At 37.4% G+C, this 14,212-nt stretch overlaps 3 protein-coding genes across 4 annotated transcripts; all 3 read left to right on the top strand.

Annotated features, from left to right (window-relative positions):
• The first annotated feature begins 614 nt into the window (after positions 1-614).
• On the top strand, positions 615-1,796 carry LOC116299952 (uncharacterized). Its single transcript, XM_031708682.1, has one exon. It carries the CDS (start codon positions 782-784, stop codon positions 1,508-1,510), a length of 729 nt encoding a protein of 242 aa, XP_031564542.1. The 5' UTR covers positions 615-781; the 3' UTR covers positions 1,511-1,796.
• Positions 1,797-2,626: 830 nt separating this feature from the next.
• LOC116299951 (LIM and senescent cell antigen-like-containing domain protein 1) lies at positions 2,627-6,730 on the top strand. The gene is made up of 13 exons (XM_031708681.2): positions 2,627-2,864; positions 3,517-3,562; positions 3,671-3,737; positions 3,822-3,942; positions 4,038-4,078; positions 4,150-4,180; positions 4,458-4,538; positions 4,822-4,917; positions 4,993-5,047; positions 5,269-5,361; positions 5,527-5,575; positions 6,044-6,119; positions 6,421-6,730. The coding sequence occupies exons 1-13, from the start codon at positions 2,725-2,727 to the stop codon at positions 6,542-6,544; spliced, it is 1,020 nt and encodes a 339-aa protein (XP_031564541.2). The 5' UTR covers positions 2,627-2,724; the 3' UTR covers positions 6,545-6,730.
• A 937-nt stretch (positions 6,731-7,667) lies between these two features.
• On the top strand, positions 7,668-13,866 carry LOC116299974 (uncharacterized). 2 transcript variants are annotated; one of them, XM_089025657.1, is made up of 8 exons: positions 7,668-7,748; positions 7,822-7,910; positions 8,421-8,524; positions 8,614-8,829; positions 10,935-11,108; positions 11,388-12,971; positions 13,138-13,314; positions 13,523-13,866. In XM_089025657.1, exons 1-8 carry the CDS (start codon positions 7,686-7,688, stop codon positions 13,807-13,809), a joined length of 2,694 nt encoding a protein of 897 aa, XP_088881783.1. In that variant the 5' UTR covers positions 7,668-7,685; the 3' UTR covers positions 13,810-13,866. The 2 variants fall into 2 exon arrangements, with proteins under 2 accessions (XP_088881783.1, XP_088881782.1); XM_089025656.1 differs by lacking the exons at positions 7,668-7,748; positions 7,822-7,910; positions 8,421-8,524 and adding an exon at positions 9,014-10,245 and having other exon boundaries at positions 8,703-8,829.
• The last annotated feature ends 346 nt before the right edge of the window (positions 13,867-14,212 follow it).

The following is a 14,212-nucleotide window of genomic DNA, read 5'->3' as shown; positions in this document are numbered from 1 at the left end:
CACAGAACTGTTACCTAATGCCAGCACGTGGCTTGATTTCGATGCTTGAATGAAGCTATTGTTTACATTCAACAAGTTCTCAGCCTGTAATAATTAGTATCTCAAATAAGGCACCCCAAGTAGGCGTTACCTTGACTTGTCCGTGTACCGACCAACATCTACCTTAACGTGAATTTATATCACCTTCAATCGATTTATAAAGCTAGCACAAATTGTCTTTGGCGATCCTTCAATTGATGTCATATCTGTAGTTCAGGGGGATTATAGTTTCAAAGTGAAGCCTCTAGGAATGGTTTGTTTACCTTTTTCACGCGTGGCTTGTTAAGAATAAATTAACTTCATTAAATTCATGCATTTAAATGAAAACAGTATTATGACTCCGCTTCGTGTTATCGTGATCGCCTTGTTCTTGCACTGGAAAACTTGTCGATGATGAATAGCACGAAAGTCTTTTTACATGGTAAAATAATTAGCCAAGAAAAACATAGCTGACATGAAATTTTATTTTATTTTGCCGGTAATATTACAGCACGTGGGTGATGAGTGCATAAATTACGCCGACTGGTCCAATCAGTTTACACGCCTACTATAAACGGAACCAACCTATTGTTCGCATTGAACAGAAAAAGTAGCGCAATGCAACGCATCTGCCATTAAGATCGCTTCTACCTTCTGGGCATGCAACAAGAGGAAAGAATAAGGATATTATCGTTGATCTCCTGAGACTTCTGAACGACTACAAACACACGAAGGATTTTGTCTTTTCATACGTTTTTCTACTATGGCTAATATATTTTCTGGTTCGAACTCCACCGCACTGGACACTATCGCCGCAGCTCGATGTTTACTAGATCTGTCCAAATCTTTTTTGCCAAAATCTCCTCCTGCTCGGAGACAAATCGAACACACCTCTGCACTGGTGATGGTCGCTAGAGTTTTAGTGTCTTTGGATCAAGAGTGCGATGGTTTGGATACACAGACCATACTGTCTTCACCCAATCCACCGATCATGACCGAGAAAGATTTGTTCAGCTATTCAAAAGAAGAAGGCCTTGCTCATAGCACTTGTCAGGAAAGAGATCGAGTTACGCATCGACTGAATTCCAAGTACGTTTACGCCACACCTTCTAGCAACGCTACCGAAGTGAAAACAAAACATCCGAGGCGAAATACTACGAGAAGATCTAAGGGAGACGTAAAGAAGATTCATTCCTGCCATTATGATGGCTGCAGTAAAACTTATGGGAAAAGCAGTCACCTTAAAGCCCATCTTCGAACCCACACTGGAGAAAGACCTTTCCAATGCACTTGGATTCGATGCGAAAAGAAATTTGCCCGATCGGATGAGCTTGCGCGCCACTACAGGACTCATACTGGCGAAAAAAGATACGTGTGTAAGATATGTAGCAAGAGGTTTATGCGAAGTGATCACCTTACCAAACACTGCAAGACACACTCAACTTCTTTCAAAGAAAACATGGCTAAGCCTACCAATCCAATGTTTTTCTAAACCCATAGTTAATATTAACTATGCTAAACCGGAACAAAAGTCAACGCAATATATTTAAACTGAACATACGCAAATTTATACCATAAAACATTTGTCAATCTTGATTATCTACCAATTTTGATCATGCAAGAAAATTCATAATTTTTATCATAATTTTAAGGCTTTGATCCAGCTGGCTGGAGCGATCGATGAAATGATGTTCTTATGATATTCAAATATGTAATTTTATAGTAATTATATGCCAAATAGATAAAGTGTTGCACTGCTTGTGCGAATGTTTCAGAAATTGTTCGCGTTTTCTTTTAGTCTTGAATATCGATGATGATTTTCCAATAAAGGGAGGTAACTTTGCATGGGGTCAACAGTATCTTGCTGGGAAAACCTGACAGGTGTCACACGACGCATTTCGCGAAGCGTGTAGCATGTTTCTTCGTGCGTGACCAAACAAAAATTCTCTTAAAAACTTGAGCTTTCGTGTGAGGGAGAAACATACGGTACTGACTACGGTACAGCGCGTACAGTACAATGACATGCCGTAACATAGAAATGACTATGCGTAGTTACGGGTACGGTAAGTCGAAACGGTACGGCTACGGGATTTTTCCCCACTCACACGAACTGATTAAGCCCAGACGTGGGAAGCGAATGGTTTGAACAAAGAGTTGAAAAAGTAAATATTGATCGAATTTTGTTCATTCATTTTTAGCGCGCTTGCTTCCTCTGTCACCACTAGGAGTGCGTGGGGATAGGCTATGATCTCATCTAAAGATTTGGTTCAGCTTTTTTCCAGTAATAACTTTTCCTATAATTTTTGGCCTTATTTTAATCTTCGGCGGGTTCTTTACTGATTGCGCACCGTCAAAGTTATGGGTGATTATATGCGGTGCAAATAATTGTCAGTACGTGGGTTAAATTTTCTGAGAAGGTAAAGTAGATAGGTGCGTGGCAAGTACGTACTGACTCCGTGGGACAAATATTGCCACATCATGCACCCCCCTGGATTCACACTCATCTCATATTTTACACGACTATTTCCCAAATACATTAACCCTTGCATATCGACCGGACGATAGTGGGCACGGTCGACTAGTCATCTGTGATCAGCTGAAATTGGGGTTCCTGTGGTAGTCTGAGGTAAGGAAGAATTACTTTGGACGAAGTCGTTTGTTGACTCAGTTTGTCTTCAAATCTGTTCGCTTCTTCTCGCTTGCTCGATGCCTGTCCAAGAAATAATGTCGGGACGGTCAAATATTGGCCTTAGTACAGCGATTTGTGCTGTTTGTCATGAAGGATTTGGCGTAGACGAGCGAATGGTCAACTCAAATGGACAAATCCTTCACGAAAGATGCTTCGTGTGAGTAAACTTGTATGACTTCTCTCTTGATTTTAGAACATCTTCTTCCTTCCTTGAACTTTCCTTTATCCTCTAAAAGTATATGAGTGCTCATAATATAAAATATTTAGGGCAATAAATGGCTTTTTAAACCTTTCTTTAGGTTTACAATGCGTTATTGGTAAAGAAGTAATGTATTGTCTATTTGATCTGATGGGAATAATAATAAAAGTTTTACTTCGCTAATAATTAGTGTGAAACCCTACATATTACGCATTTCTATCCCTCATTCGATGTATATATGTTTAGATTTACATCTCAAGAGAGAGAAAATAAATCGTATCTTCTCTTTTATGAACTAGTAGATGTACATCAAGTCACATATACAAGTTTATTAATATCTTAATAAATTTATTCATCATAATGATTTGTAACATATGAATAAGATGAATGAACTTCTAATGTTCTTAGGTCATTAAATCATTCAATAATTTTTCTGTCTTAAGCCAAAGAAAAACTAAAGTTTGTCATATGTTTTGGTGTCTGTATAAGTAAAGGAATTTCAAGCATTCACCACACCTTATCCTCTTGAGGTACAAACCCACTAGGGGAGAGCCCCTACGGTCAGTCATTTTTCCACTAATCTAAGTGATTTTCATCTCTTCTTATACAGTTGTGTTCAGTGTTTTCAGCCATTTCCTGATGGTTTATTCTATGAGGTAACGTTACTCACTTGTGATTATTTTAGCTCATGTTCTTTGCTTGGTAAATAAGAAATATGTTCAACTTCATTTTGTTAATATTATATTATTAATTTTTGTTATTAGTATGATGGAAGACGTTTCTGTGAGCATGATTTTCAGACCCTCTTTGCCCCATGCTGCAAGCAGTGCCGTAAGTATATGTTAAATTTGAAATGTACTGTAGTTTTATTTTATTTTGTTGCAAACTATATACTAATACTAAATTGTTTTATAGGTAAGTTTGTGATTGGTCGTGTGATCAAGGCCATGCAAGCCAATTGGCATCCAAATTGTTTTCTATGTGAAATATGTGGTGCTGGTCTTGCTGACTCTGGTTTTGTAAAGAATGCCGGAAGGTCAGTTTGTATTGAAGAAAGAAGTTCTAACATTGGTCATTCTTTGTTGAAATAAAGGCCTATATTTCCTGATTAAATAGATGATTCTCTTATAGGGCATTGTGCAAGAAGTGTAATGCTGATGAGAAGACTAAGAGTAAGTATTGATTCATTGTAAGAAGACCTCATCTAATCATCAGAAACTTATAAAGTATTGTTTGCTTTTAGAAACTGGTCGGTATGTGTGCAGGAAATGCCAGTAAGTCATAAACTAAAAGTAGTCTTTACCACCATTTGATATTTACTTTGGTTCATTCTGCCAAGTGAGGAATAGTAGTCTAATAGTAGTCTATGCCTTGGTGAGGGATGTTAGGAGTATTCGACTGGCTACTATTTCTTGCTTCACAAAAGGAACCCAAGCAAACATCAAACAATGAACAAGAAGAAAGGAATTGCTTGCAGTCTAGTATTCCTAAATTTAAAGGTTATATATTTTACTCTATATATTTCTAATGACAATGATTTCATTTTGTCAGCACTTATATCCCCGAGGGAGAACATATAATGTACATGGGGGAGCCTGTTCATCCTTGGCATTACAACTGCTTCTGTTGTGGGTAAGTGTAACTTTTCATCTACTGCCTTTCTCTTAATCCCAAAGTCTCGGCTTCTACAGCTTTCCATTTTTAAGTCTTGCTTATGTTGCATGCCCTTAAAAAGGGATCCAGTTTTCAAAAACAAAAAAAAAAAAAAAAAACACTTCTCTCTTCCTTCCTTTCTACTTCCTTTCAATTTCCATTTCCCCTTTTCCAGTGTCCTTGATAAAAACTTGTATCCTCTTGTTAAACATCCCATTAAGTGAATGATTTATAACTGTCATGGTCTGTTTGGTATTGACAGCAAGGAACTTGATCATCTTTGCCGTAAGAAAGATACTGAATTGTACTGCCTTCGTTGCCATGACATGATGGGAATGCCTATTTGTGGAGCATGCAGGTACGTCCTGGTGACAACCCTTCAGCCATTCAATAAATACATATAGACATCTAAACTCCCATTTGTACTGAACAGACGTCCTGTTGAAGATCGTGTGGTTCATGCTCTTGGAAAAGCCTGGCATGTCGAGGTAAAGAAAACATTACAACCTTTGTTTGTTATTTGATTTCTTCACACGTTCTTTTCTTTCTTTATTGTTCCTTCCTTTCCTTTTATTTTTTATATACTTCATCCTTTCCTGCTGTTCTCTCTTTCCTTCCTCTTTCTTTTCTTCCTTCCTTTCTTCTTTGTTTCTTTCTTCTTTATTTTCTTTCAAAACTTTTAACGTATTCATTCCTTGTTTTCCTTTAGCATTTCGTGTGCGCAAAATGCGAAAAACCATTCTATGGTCACCGTTACTACGAGCGCAAAGGTCTGGCGTACTGTGAAACACACTTCAATGAGGTTTGTACTAAAAACAAAATACTTAATTAATCCTTCTTTGACTGAACACATTGATAAACACCGGAGATGACAGGAAAAACAAATGCAAGGATATAACTTAGTCCCGAGTTCTAGGATAACAACAATGTCAATACAAATAGTGATCGTGTTCATCTTTTCCTCCAGTTGTACGGTGACATCTGTTTTGAATGCAACAAAGCTATCAGTGGTGATGGTGAGTAAAGAACTATTTGATTGATATAATTTATGTAAACTATAGTAACATGAACTTTGCAGACGCACCAGCCGAACTCTAGGGCTTTAGATCCAAACATTTTTAACTGGATGGACATCAATTGCGCACGCACCTTTCTTTCATAATTTTCAACAGTTCTGTACCGTGCCGTGCGTCGTGATGTTTCTCTAAACTAATTCAAATACATTGATCAAATCACTATTTCACGGCGGTAGTTGCTATACTGGGTAGAATAACCATGTAGAATGGCCTTCACGTCCCATTTATAGACGTTAGACATAGAGGGTAAAAGTTTATCGGTGCTTAGTTGCAACTGTCAAGTGTCAATCTCAATAAAGTCGATTCACTATTTATTAATATTATTTATCAATTATCATTATTATTATGATTTATTATTATTTATACTGTCGTAGCGAGTACTGATGGTTCGTTAATAATTCTTTTCAGTTGTGAATGCCCTGAACAAGTGCTGGTGTGTGCAGCATTTTACCTGCATTGGGTGCAGCATACCGCTCACTTTAAAGTAAGTATTGCTGATCTTCTCAATCGCGGTAATAGTCTGTGGGTGGACGGGGATTAACATGCGATGGACCAGTTTTACTTTCAAGGATTGATGCTTCCTGCTATCTATTGCGTTAAGCGCCAAGCACATGAACCATCTTTTGCTCAACGATCACCTTAACTTACCGCGATAAAGCTATACGTTGAACACAGTGCCCCATAATATCCCATAATCCTTTACGCATGACGCTTAAAGCATAGTGTAACATAAGTCTTGTTTAAACATTGATTAAACTCTTTCTGGGTTAACATTTTTTTTCTAGGAGTAAATTTCACGAGTTTGACAATCAGCCGCTCTGCAAGAAATGTTACGAGAAAATGCCTATGGAATTGAAAAAGAGGTTGAAGAGAGCAGAACAGCAAACCAGTCCCACCAAGAGAGCTTAAAATTCTTGCATATATAATAAATTTATAAATCTGTATTTTGTTATTTCTATAAGTATTTTTATACCAACTATGTAATAGAATTTGAATTAAGAATAGTAACAGAGTGCTTGTACCTTTTCTTGACAACCAATAAATGAGTGGTTGTGTAATCAGCAGTGAAAAATCATTAATAATTGATTAAATAGATCGATTGTCGTCTCCTTGATCACTCATTTTCCCATTATTTGTTCTGTTTCTGTTGACCAGAAAACTCAAAAGTCTTGATTGTGCCGGCTTTGAACCGGCATACTACTCACTCATTTCCATTTGGGATTATTTCAAAGGTTATCTGCTATGGAAACATGATTTTGGGTTTTTTACCTTTTGATTCATTAAAAAAGGACCATACTTCCAGACATCGAGTGCTGAACCGTCGTATGGCAGCGCGAAGCATTTACGGCTAAGCCGGAGATTTCGACTCCGACACCGCTATCCAGAGATTTACAGACTGATCAGGAAGCTCGGCCGAAGCCTAAGGGAGAAGTTAGTCGGCCCCTAGACCGTAGATAATTAACCCCTTGCTATGACCACCATAATCAAAAATCTTGGTTGTGAAGCTGATGGTTTTGAACGCATACTCATTCCTTTCCATGTGGGATGGGTTTATGAAAACTAAAAAGTGTATTATAGTCAAATGGACGACCTCTTATATATATTGCATCTCACTAGAAGTATATGATGTCGGCGAAACGTTGAGCGACAAGAAAAGTTTGCAATAAATGTGTTGGAAAATTCTGGGAAAATAGCGTAATATGAGAACGAAGATAAGAGAGGAACGAGTGGAACTAAAACTGCCAATTTAATTTAATTTTTTTTGAATGCAGTCACTGCTAGTTCCCAAACCCTTAGTATTTTAGCGACCCAGTTTTTGTTAGACTATGAATGGAATACAATCGATTTATTTGAAAACTGAATGAACCAAAGAACTAAAAGAAGGAATAAAGGTACTAGTTGAAGGATGGAGGGGATGAAGGAAAGAAGAAAGGAAAAGAAGAAAGAAAGGAAGGAAGGAATGAACGAAAAGTGGGAGGGAAGGAAGTTCCTTGGGTCAGCGGTTAATCCCCTACTTGTCAGATTCACTATCCACGTGCAGACGAACAACATGGCTGCTAAAGATCAAGACGTTGTCTTAAAAGTCACTTTAAATAAAATCCACAGGTTTATGGTAAGTATAACCTTGCTTAGCAGTTAAAAGTACCTCATAAGCATTTTATTTCACGTGTTGTTTATCGATACAGCTCGTAATAGCGAAGGAAAGTTCGATCGCAGATTTAAAGACAGAGATTACTAAAGTTTCTAGATTATTGTTGTCGTCTGCTGATCTGGGGTATGTAACATTATATATTGCTTTTTTCATCTACGACTATCCCTTGCTTGCCAGAGGCGTTTTTCTCTTGTTGTTTTGTATTTATCAGCTTCCTGGGTTGACGTTTAAGGAAGAATTTTGTCAATAATCATCAAGGTTTGCGTTTATTAGACGTGTTTACTCTGTGCAAGCGTGGTTCAGCTGTTTTGCTTAGACGATCCTCGTAAATAATTTTATGATGAATATTCAGACCTGTACGTACCTAAGAGACTGCCTTTTTCGCAGGAAATGGTTAAGTCTATATAAAACATGACCAAACAGAATTAAAATTTAAAAAATATTTTTTACCAACTTGTCAGATATGCAAACTTGCACTTTCAGTGCTTGGTGCTATAAATTTGGAAGCAAAACAAATGTTTACTTTGTGCTGTAAAAATATATATTTGAAAACCATTCTTCTGCAAGAGATATTTTATTCTTTTTTCAGCAGTGTTTTTGAACTTATTTAGATATCATTTTTCCATTTTGCAGAGAAATAATATCTGTGCAAAGCTGCGATAATCATGAGTTACCAGACATATACAAAGTTGGTCGTCTTCTTAAGGAAGGAGATAGTATTCTAGCATATTCAGCTGGTAAGTTATCAAAACCTTTTGCATGGGAAAGCCTGTTGAGACAGATGTCTCATTATTTTCACACTCACTATTCTTTTTTGTCATTGCAGGTCATGTATTAAACCATGCAGACTCTATTCTCGTTGAAGAAAATGCAGAAATGCTGAAAACCACTTCACAACATTCTCCACAGTATTCAGGAAGTCAAAAACCAACTCAAAATAAAAGTGACTTGACAGATATTTCCAAGGCTGTTGTGCAAGGAAATAGTATCAAGGAAACTGAAGATTTAGCTGAATGCTGTGAAAATGAGCAGGAATGTTCAAGTAAGAGAAATGAAAAAGAAGATATTGATAAAACAAATAATACTAGAAAAGAAAAAACTTTGCTAAAAACACAGAATGTTGAGCTTGCTTCAAGTGGCAATGCAGAACAAGAATGTGCAAATAGCAGGAAAGAAAAGAAAACTGTAAATAGTTTTGATGATAATCATGACACTTTTGAATGCAGGAAAGAGAAATCTAGAAACCAAACAGAGAATATAGAGAGCATATCAAATAAAGATGGAGAAAACAGCACTGAACAGAACTTAGAAACTACAGATAATATTGATGAACAGGAAAGTATGGAACAGTGTAAAGAGGCTGAAGATAAAAGCAGTGAAGGCAGGAGCCCAGAAAGATTGATGAAAGAACATAATCATGAAACGCCACTGAACAGCAATGAGGAAGATATGATGCAGTGTCAAGAAAATGAAGACAAAGATAGCATAAGTAAAAGTGGAAGAAAGAGAACAGTTTTCCAAGTGGAAAATTTTATTTCACAATCCCAAGAGGAAAATTGGCATATAAGAGTTAATTGTAATCAAAAGGAAATGTCAAGACCAACAGATAAGACTACCAGAAAAAGAGTTTTTAGTACACAAATGAAATCGCCACCTACCAGTAGTAACAGGCAAAGGATTGAGAAAACTCCAACAGTACAAGAGAAGATCGGTAGAAGAAAGCGAAAGCAATCAAGAACCCAGTCAATAGATGAGAGCCTGGCTGATGAAGATCAGAGACACAGATCCAGGGAAAGTGCCTCCACTGCCTCTCAGCATAGCAGTATTGTATCTGAAATAGTATTAAAGTCGCAGGCTTTTAAAGAAATGTTAGAATCAACAGGATGTTTTAGTCAAAGGCGCAAACAGGCTATTGAGAAGAGTGTTACTAAAGTGGCAACATGGCTGGTAAATAGTGATCAAGACATAGATGATGAGACCCATTCAATCCAAAGAATGAGTACCAAACTCTTGGATGAACCAGAAGAAACTCCTGCCAATCACTGTGTGATAGATTCCCTGGACATCAATGATAACGATATCACTTCTACTCCTGAAGTTTACCATGAAGATATGGGCAGAAAATATCCTATTATCGATGTGCTGCAAGACAGAGTGCTGTACTTTGATAGTGACCCCAGCGATGCAAGTACCAGCGGAGGGCTCATTAAAGAAACTTACATGAGCTCTTGTAAAGTTGTTATTCCTAAGCTCAATCTTACACAGCCAACAGTTGAAGGACTTAAGACTAGTTGTAGTGCTAGTCAACCACGAAGTGTTCCACCTGAAGTGGCGACTGCCATTGAAACTAATGCAGCAGAAAGAACTGAAGAAGAGCCAAGTACTGCAGTAGTGTGTGTGGCTGGTTGTCAAGACACAAATGAAGAGGAATGTTGTCATGGTAGCCAAGAAATCATTGGTACTGTACTGTACTATAATGCGTTTACCCCTCCTGGGTGGATGGCGTAATGCCTAACAGATTTTGCAATGGCAGCAGATAGATCTAATTAGAATTTAGAAGTTGGTTTTTGTGAAGGAAGGAAAAACCTGAGGGTCTAAATTGGTGAGAGTCAGTGCATTGGCAGCGCACGCCACCCATGCTTTCCCCACCTGTGCTTTCCTTCATCTTATCTTACTCAATGGCTGCACTGAAAATATTGGCTGTTTAATGATCATTATGTTAGGAATGTCATGAGACAACAGCAATGTACAAAAGGGCGACAGAACCACACTGTCATAGTTGTGTTTGTGAGGGTAAAGGTTAAGACAAGTATGTGTAGACATAGGGTCAAAATAGAGTTGTTTTTAGGTTGCTTCCTAGAACAATAAGAAGTAGAGGGCTGTAAAACTACACTCCTTTTTTTAAGGGATTGGTAAAGACAATATGCATAGATTTGATAATTTGAATGATTGTGTTATTGATGAGGTGTGGACCATTTTCTATAGAAAAACTAAAATTTAAAACAACAAGAATCTAATTTGGGGGGTAGGGGTAGTGTATCAACAGTCGGTGAAAAATTCCTGGGGGTAGGGGATGGGGAGAATGAAGACACTAAAGTCATACACTGAAGAAAGCTCTTTGAGTTATGGCAATGTTTTATGTTACAGGATCCTCGGGATCTGAGGAACTCTTTCCCGCCAGTCCTAAACTAAAGCACCTGACGTCATACACGAATGAAACGTTACCTAGCAACGCAAACGAGCCACTAGAACATGCTGGGAATGAAAAAGGAGATGAAGAGAGCTGCTTCTCAACAGAAATATTGGAAAGCGCAGAACAAGGTATCTCTCTCATTATGGAAATTATAACCAATTTCTGTCATATCTGCTGGAGGTTATGCGATCTTCTCAGAAGCAAGGCAGAAAAGGTGCAATTTTTAAAAGAAAAGGTCGAGCAAATGAAATGAAATATTGGGACCGCCATTTGATCAGGCAAGCCGATGGCTTCAGAACGAAAACCAAAGATTCAAAGGGAATTTTTCTAGCATTTTGACATTTATTGACAACCCATCTTATCAAGCTTACTATACATAATATAACGTTTCTTTGCTTTTTTTACAGCACGCGGTGAGCATCATTCCCCGCCAAAGAAACTTAAATTGCCTCCCAATGTTGAAGGTGCCACGACTAATGAAACAGAAGATAAAAATCAGGATTCACAAGTGGTCAAGAAAAGCCAAACATCGGTGGAGAAAATCTTAGAAGATGGTATTATTTCACAGTTAGAAAATGAGCAGATAATTTGTGAAGAAACAGTAGAAAAAAGCTACGGAAAGAAAAAGGCAACCGAACAGCAAAATATTGAAGACGCTGAAACTACAGAAGACTTCTCAACTGTACAAAAGAAACATCCAATAGCAGAAGAAGCTGGTTTGTCTTCACCCAAGAAAAAGAAAAAGAAAAGTCGAGAAACTGGAGAAACCAAGGTAACAAACAGTATTGATGGGTCATTTTTGAGCGAAAGTGGGATGAACTATACCTCAAGTTGTGAGAACCATTCCCAGAAGGATAAAATATCTAAACAGAGGAGAATACGGGATACAGTATATTCTGATGATAACAAAGCTGAAGAGGAGAGCGAACAGTCGATGAGCAAGGAAGGAAAGAAAAGAGATAAAAGAAACAGTTTGAAAGAAAAGTTAGCTGCAGTAACTTCCGAAAAGACCAAAGGGAGTAAAAGAAAAGATGTTAATAATAATGTTAATTACAAACAGCTAAATGAGAAACAATCAAAAAACTCTACCAATAAGAAAGTATTTACTCAAGAAAATTCCATTCAAGAAAATTCTGGAAAGCTTCCAAACATACAAACTTTCATTCCAGAAAGTACTGCAAGTTCTCCACGCAAAGAAACAGCAGCAAACACGGAACTTCCGATTCAAACATCTTTGGTAAGTTTACCAATTGGTGTTATTTCCAATTCTGAAAAGAAAGTAACGTCACCCAAACTTCACAAGAAGAGCAACTCTAAAAACAAGGATTTCCCCCAGGAAACTTTGCCTGGTGGATCACAACATGTCATTCATGCTGTTGATGACTTAGTGCAAAGTTGTAGTCAGAGCACTGTGACGACGTCTGAGGAAAATGCCTTTGAAAAGAAATCCAAGAAGAAAAAGAAAAAGGAAAGGAATAAAACAGTGGTTTCTGCAGAAGAAGTAAGCGAAGGAAAAGAAAAACGCAAAAAGAACGAAAGAAATGTTGATAAAGAAACGAAAATTTCTTCATTTGATTCTCGTGAATCAACGATTCTTTGCGTCGATGAGGAAGAGAATTCTGATGGAAAGAAGCGAAAAAAAGATAAAAAGAAGCGTGGAGACAAGGCTGTAGAAGATGAAAAGGTTGATATTCGTGAAAAAGATGTAACAAAGAAATCTAGTCAAACTAAAAAGATAAGTCGGGAAGAAGAATTTGAAGCAGCTAACAAACCGGTTAAACAAGTTGATAGACCTGTTTTAAAATCTTTAGATGAAACAGGAAAAGAGGAAGGGAAAACTCGTGACAAAACGAAGAAGGAAATAAAACGAAGAGAAAAGAATGAAAAGAATGATACGAATAAAGAGAAAGAAGACAGGGACGAAATACCCAAGAAAAAACGTAAAAAGGAACGAAAAGTATGCGAGGAAAATGGCAAAGCTTCACAAAATGGTAAGAATAAAAAGACAATAAAATTAATTTAGATGGCTTTAGTTTTCTTATAATGTATTGTAATATAATTCAGCATCTGGACCCCATCTTTTAACAAGGCCTTGAGCAGCCTCAGGCTATAAATTTTCTTTCTTTCTTTCTTTTTTTTTTTTTTACTTTTCCACAGGTTTGAGTGTCCCGGCTTCACATCATGACATGTTTACTAGTGGCTCAGAGAGTGAGATTAACACTCCTGTAACCGATGTCTTGTCATGGATCTCAAAAAAGATCAACCCCCAAACAACCAAGAAAAGTTCAACCAAGAAAACAAACAAATCCACGTTACTGGACTTAGTCCAAGACGGTAAATGATATAACAGCTTATTAAGTGACCAAATTCGTCGTTTTCAAGCGACAGCGCTAAGCGCGCAAAACAGTGTGGGCCAAAATGTTCGATCCCTGGCACAACGCTTTCGTGCGAGAAAGTGCTTTTACTTTTGTATCTTTCTTTTCACCTTTTCCTTTTCTATAGTTGAGACTTTACGACAAATTTTTTGCTCTCATTTTTACAGATCAAGAATTGCATTCCTCTAAATCAGTCTTCACACCAAGATCTTCATCAATGGACAGTCGCTCTCGGATATTTCACAAAACTCCTATAGGATTCACTAACACTGTACCTAGAGTATCAAAGAAATCAAATCCTACTGCTACAACAGTATCATCGAGTAGGCGAAAGAGAAAACTTAGTAACAGTCCACCACAAAGAAGAGAATTGACTCGACAAGAAAAGGAAATGCTTTCTGGTGGAGTGAAGAGGCTTGATGAATTACTGGACAATGATTCAGTCTGGGACTAGTGATATATGTACAGGATAGATTTTTAATATTCAATAAATTCGTTTGTTTATTTGTAATTTTTTCCATAGTATGGTCGTGTTTTTTAAAAGTCTGGTCCTAACTAGCGACATAAGCATAAGGATAAATATTTATTCTCCTCATGCCTAAGCTTATGCTTATGTCACTGAATTTCCCAGTGTATGAATACTCTTACGTTCATGCTTGTGCTTATGTGCTAGTGACGACCAGGTTTTACAACATCTTTGTTAATTCATCTCTCCTCTCCTCTCCTCTCCTCCGCTATACTCCTTTGCTTTCCATTGTTTGCATTGCCTTGCTATATGTTCTGCTCTGCTTTTCTCTCTTCTTCACTACTATTTTACCTAAGTTGTGATAGGATACGCCGAAAGGTCAAAATGAAAC

The sequence above is a fragment of the Actinia tenebrosa genome, unplaced genomic scaffold (genome assembly GCF_029948245.1).
Source record: "Actinia tenebrosa isolate PJP-AT-01 unplaced genomic scaffold, QUT_ActTen_1.0 PGA_scaffold0__85_contigs__length_37466705, whole genome shotgun sequence".
Taxonomy (NCBI): domain Eukaryota; kingdom Metazoa; phylum Cnidaria; class Anthozoa; order Actiniaria; family Actiniidae; genus Actinia; species Actinia tenebrosa.
The sequence above is the reverse complement of the archived record's forward strand: the minus strand, read 5'-3'. Positions and strand labels throughout refer to the sequence as shown.

Coding starts and splice junctions, on each gene's coding strand:
- LOC116299974 (XM_089025656.1), top strand. Junction 10,246..10,934: donor TGGTAGCCAAGAAATCATTG/GTACTGTACTGT, acceptor TTTATGTTACAG/GATCCTCGGGATCTGAGGAA. Junction 13,315..13,522: donor ACTGGACTTAGTCCAAGACG/GTAAATGATATA, acceptor TCATTTTTACAG/ATCAAGAATTGCATTCCTCT.
- LOC116299951 (XM_031708681.2), top strand. CDS start 2,725: ATGCCTGTCCAAGAAATAATGTCGGGACGGTCAAATATTGGCCTTAGT. Junction 3,563..3,670: donor CTGATGGTTTATTCTATGAG/GTAACGTTACTC, acceptor TTTTGTTATTAG/TATGATGGAAGACGTTTCTG. Junction 4,539..4,821: donor TACAACTGCTTCTGTTGTGG/GTAAGTGTAACT, acceptor TGGTATTGACAG/CAAGGAACTTGATCATCTTT.
- LOC116299952 (XM_031708682.1), top strand. CDS start 782: ATGGCTAATATATTTTCTGGTTCGAACTCCACCGCACTGGACACTATC.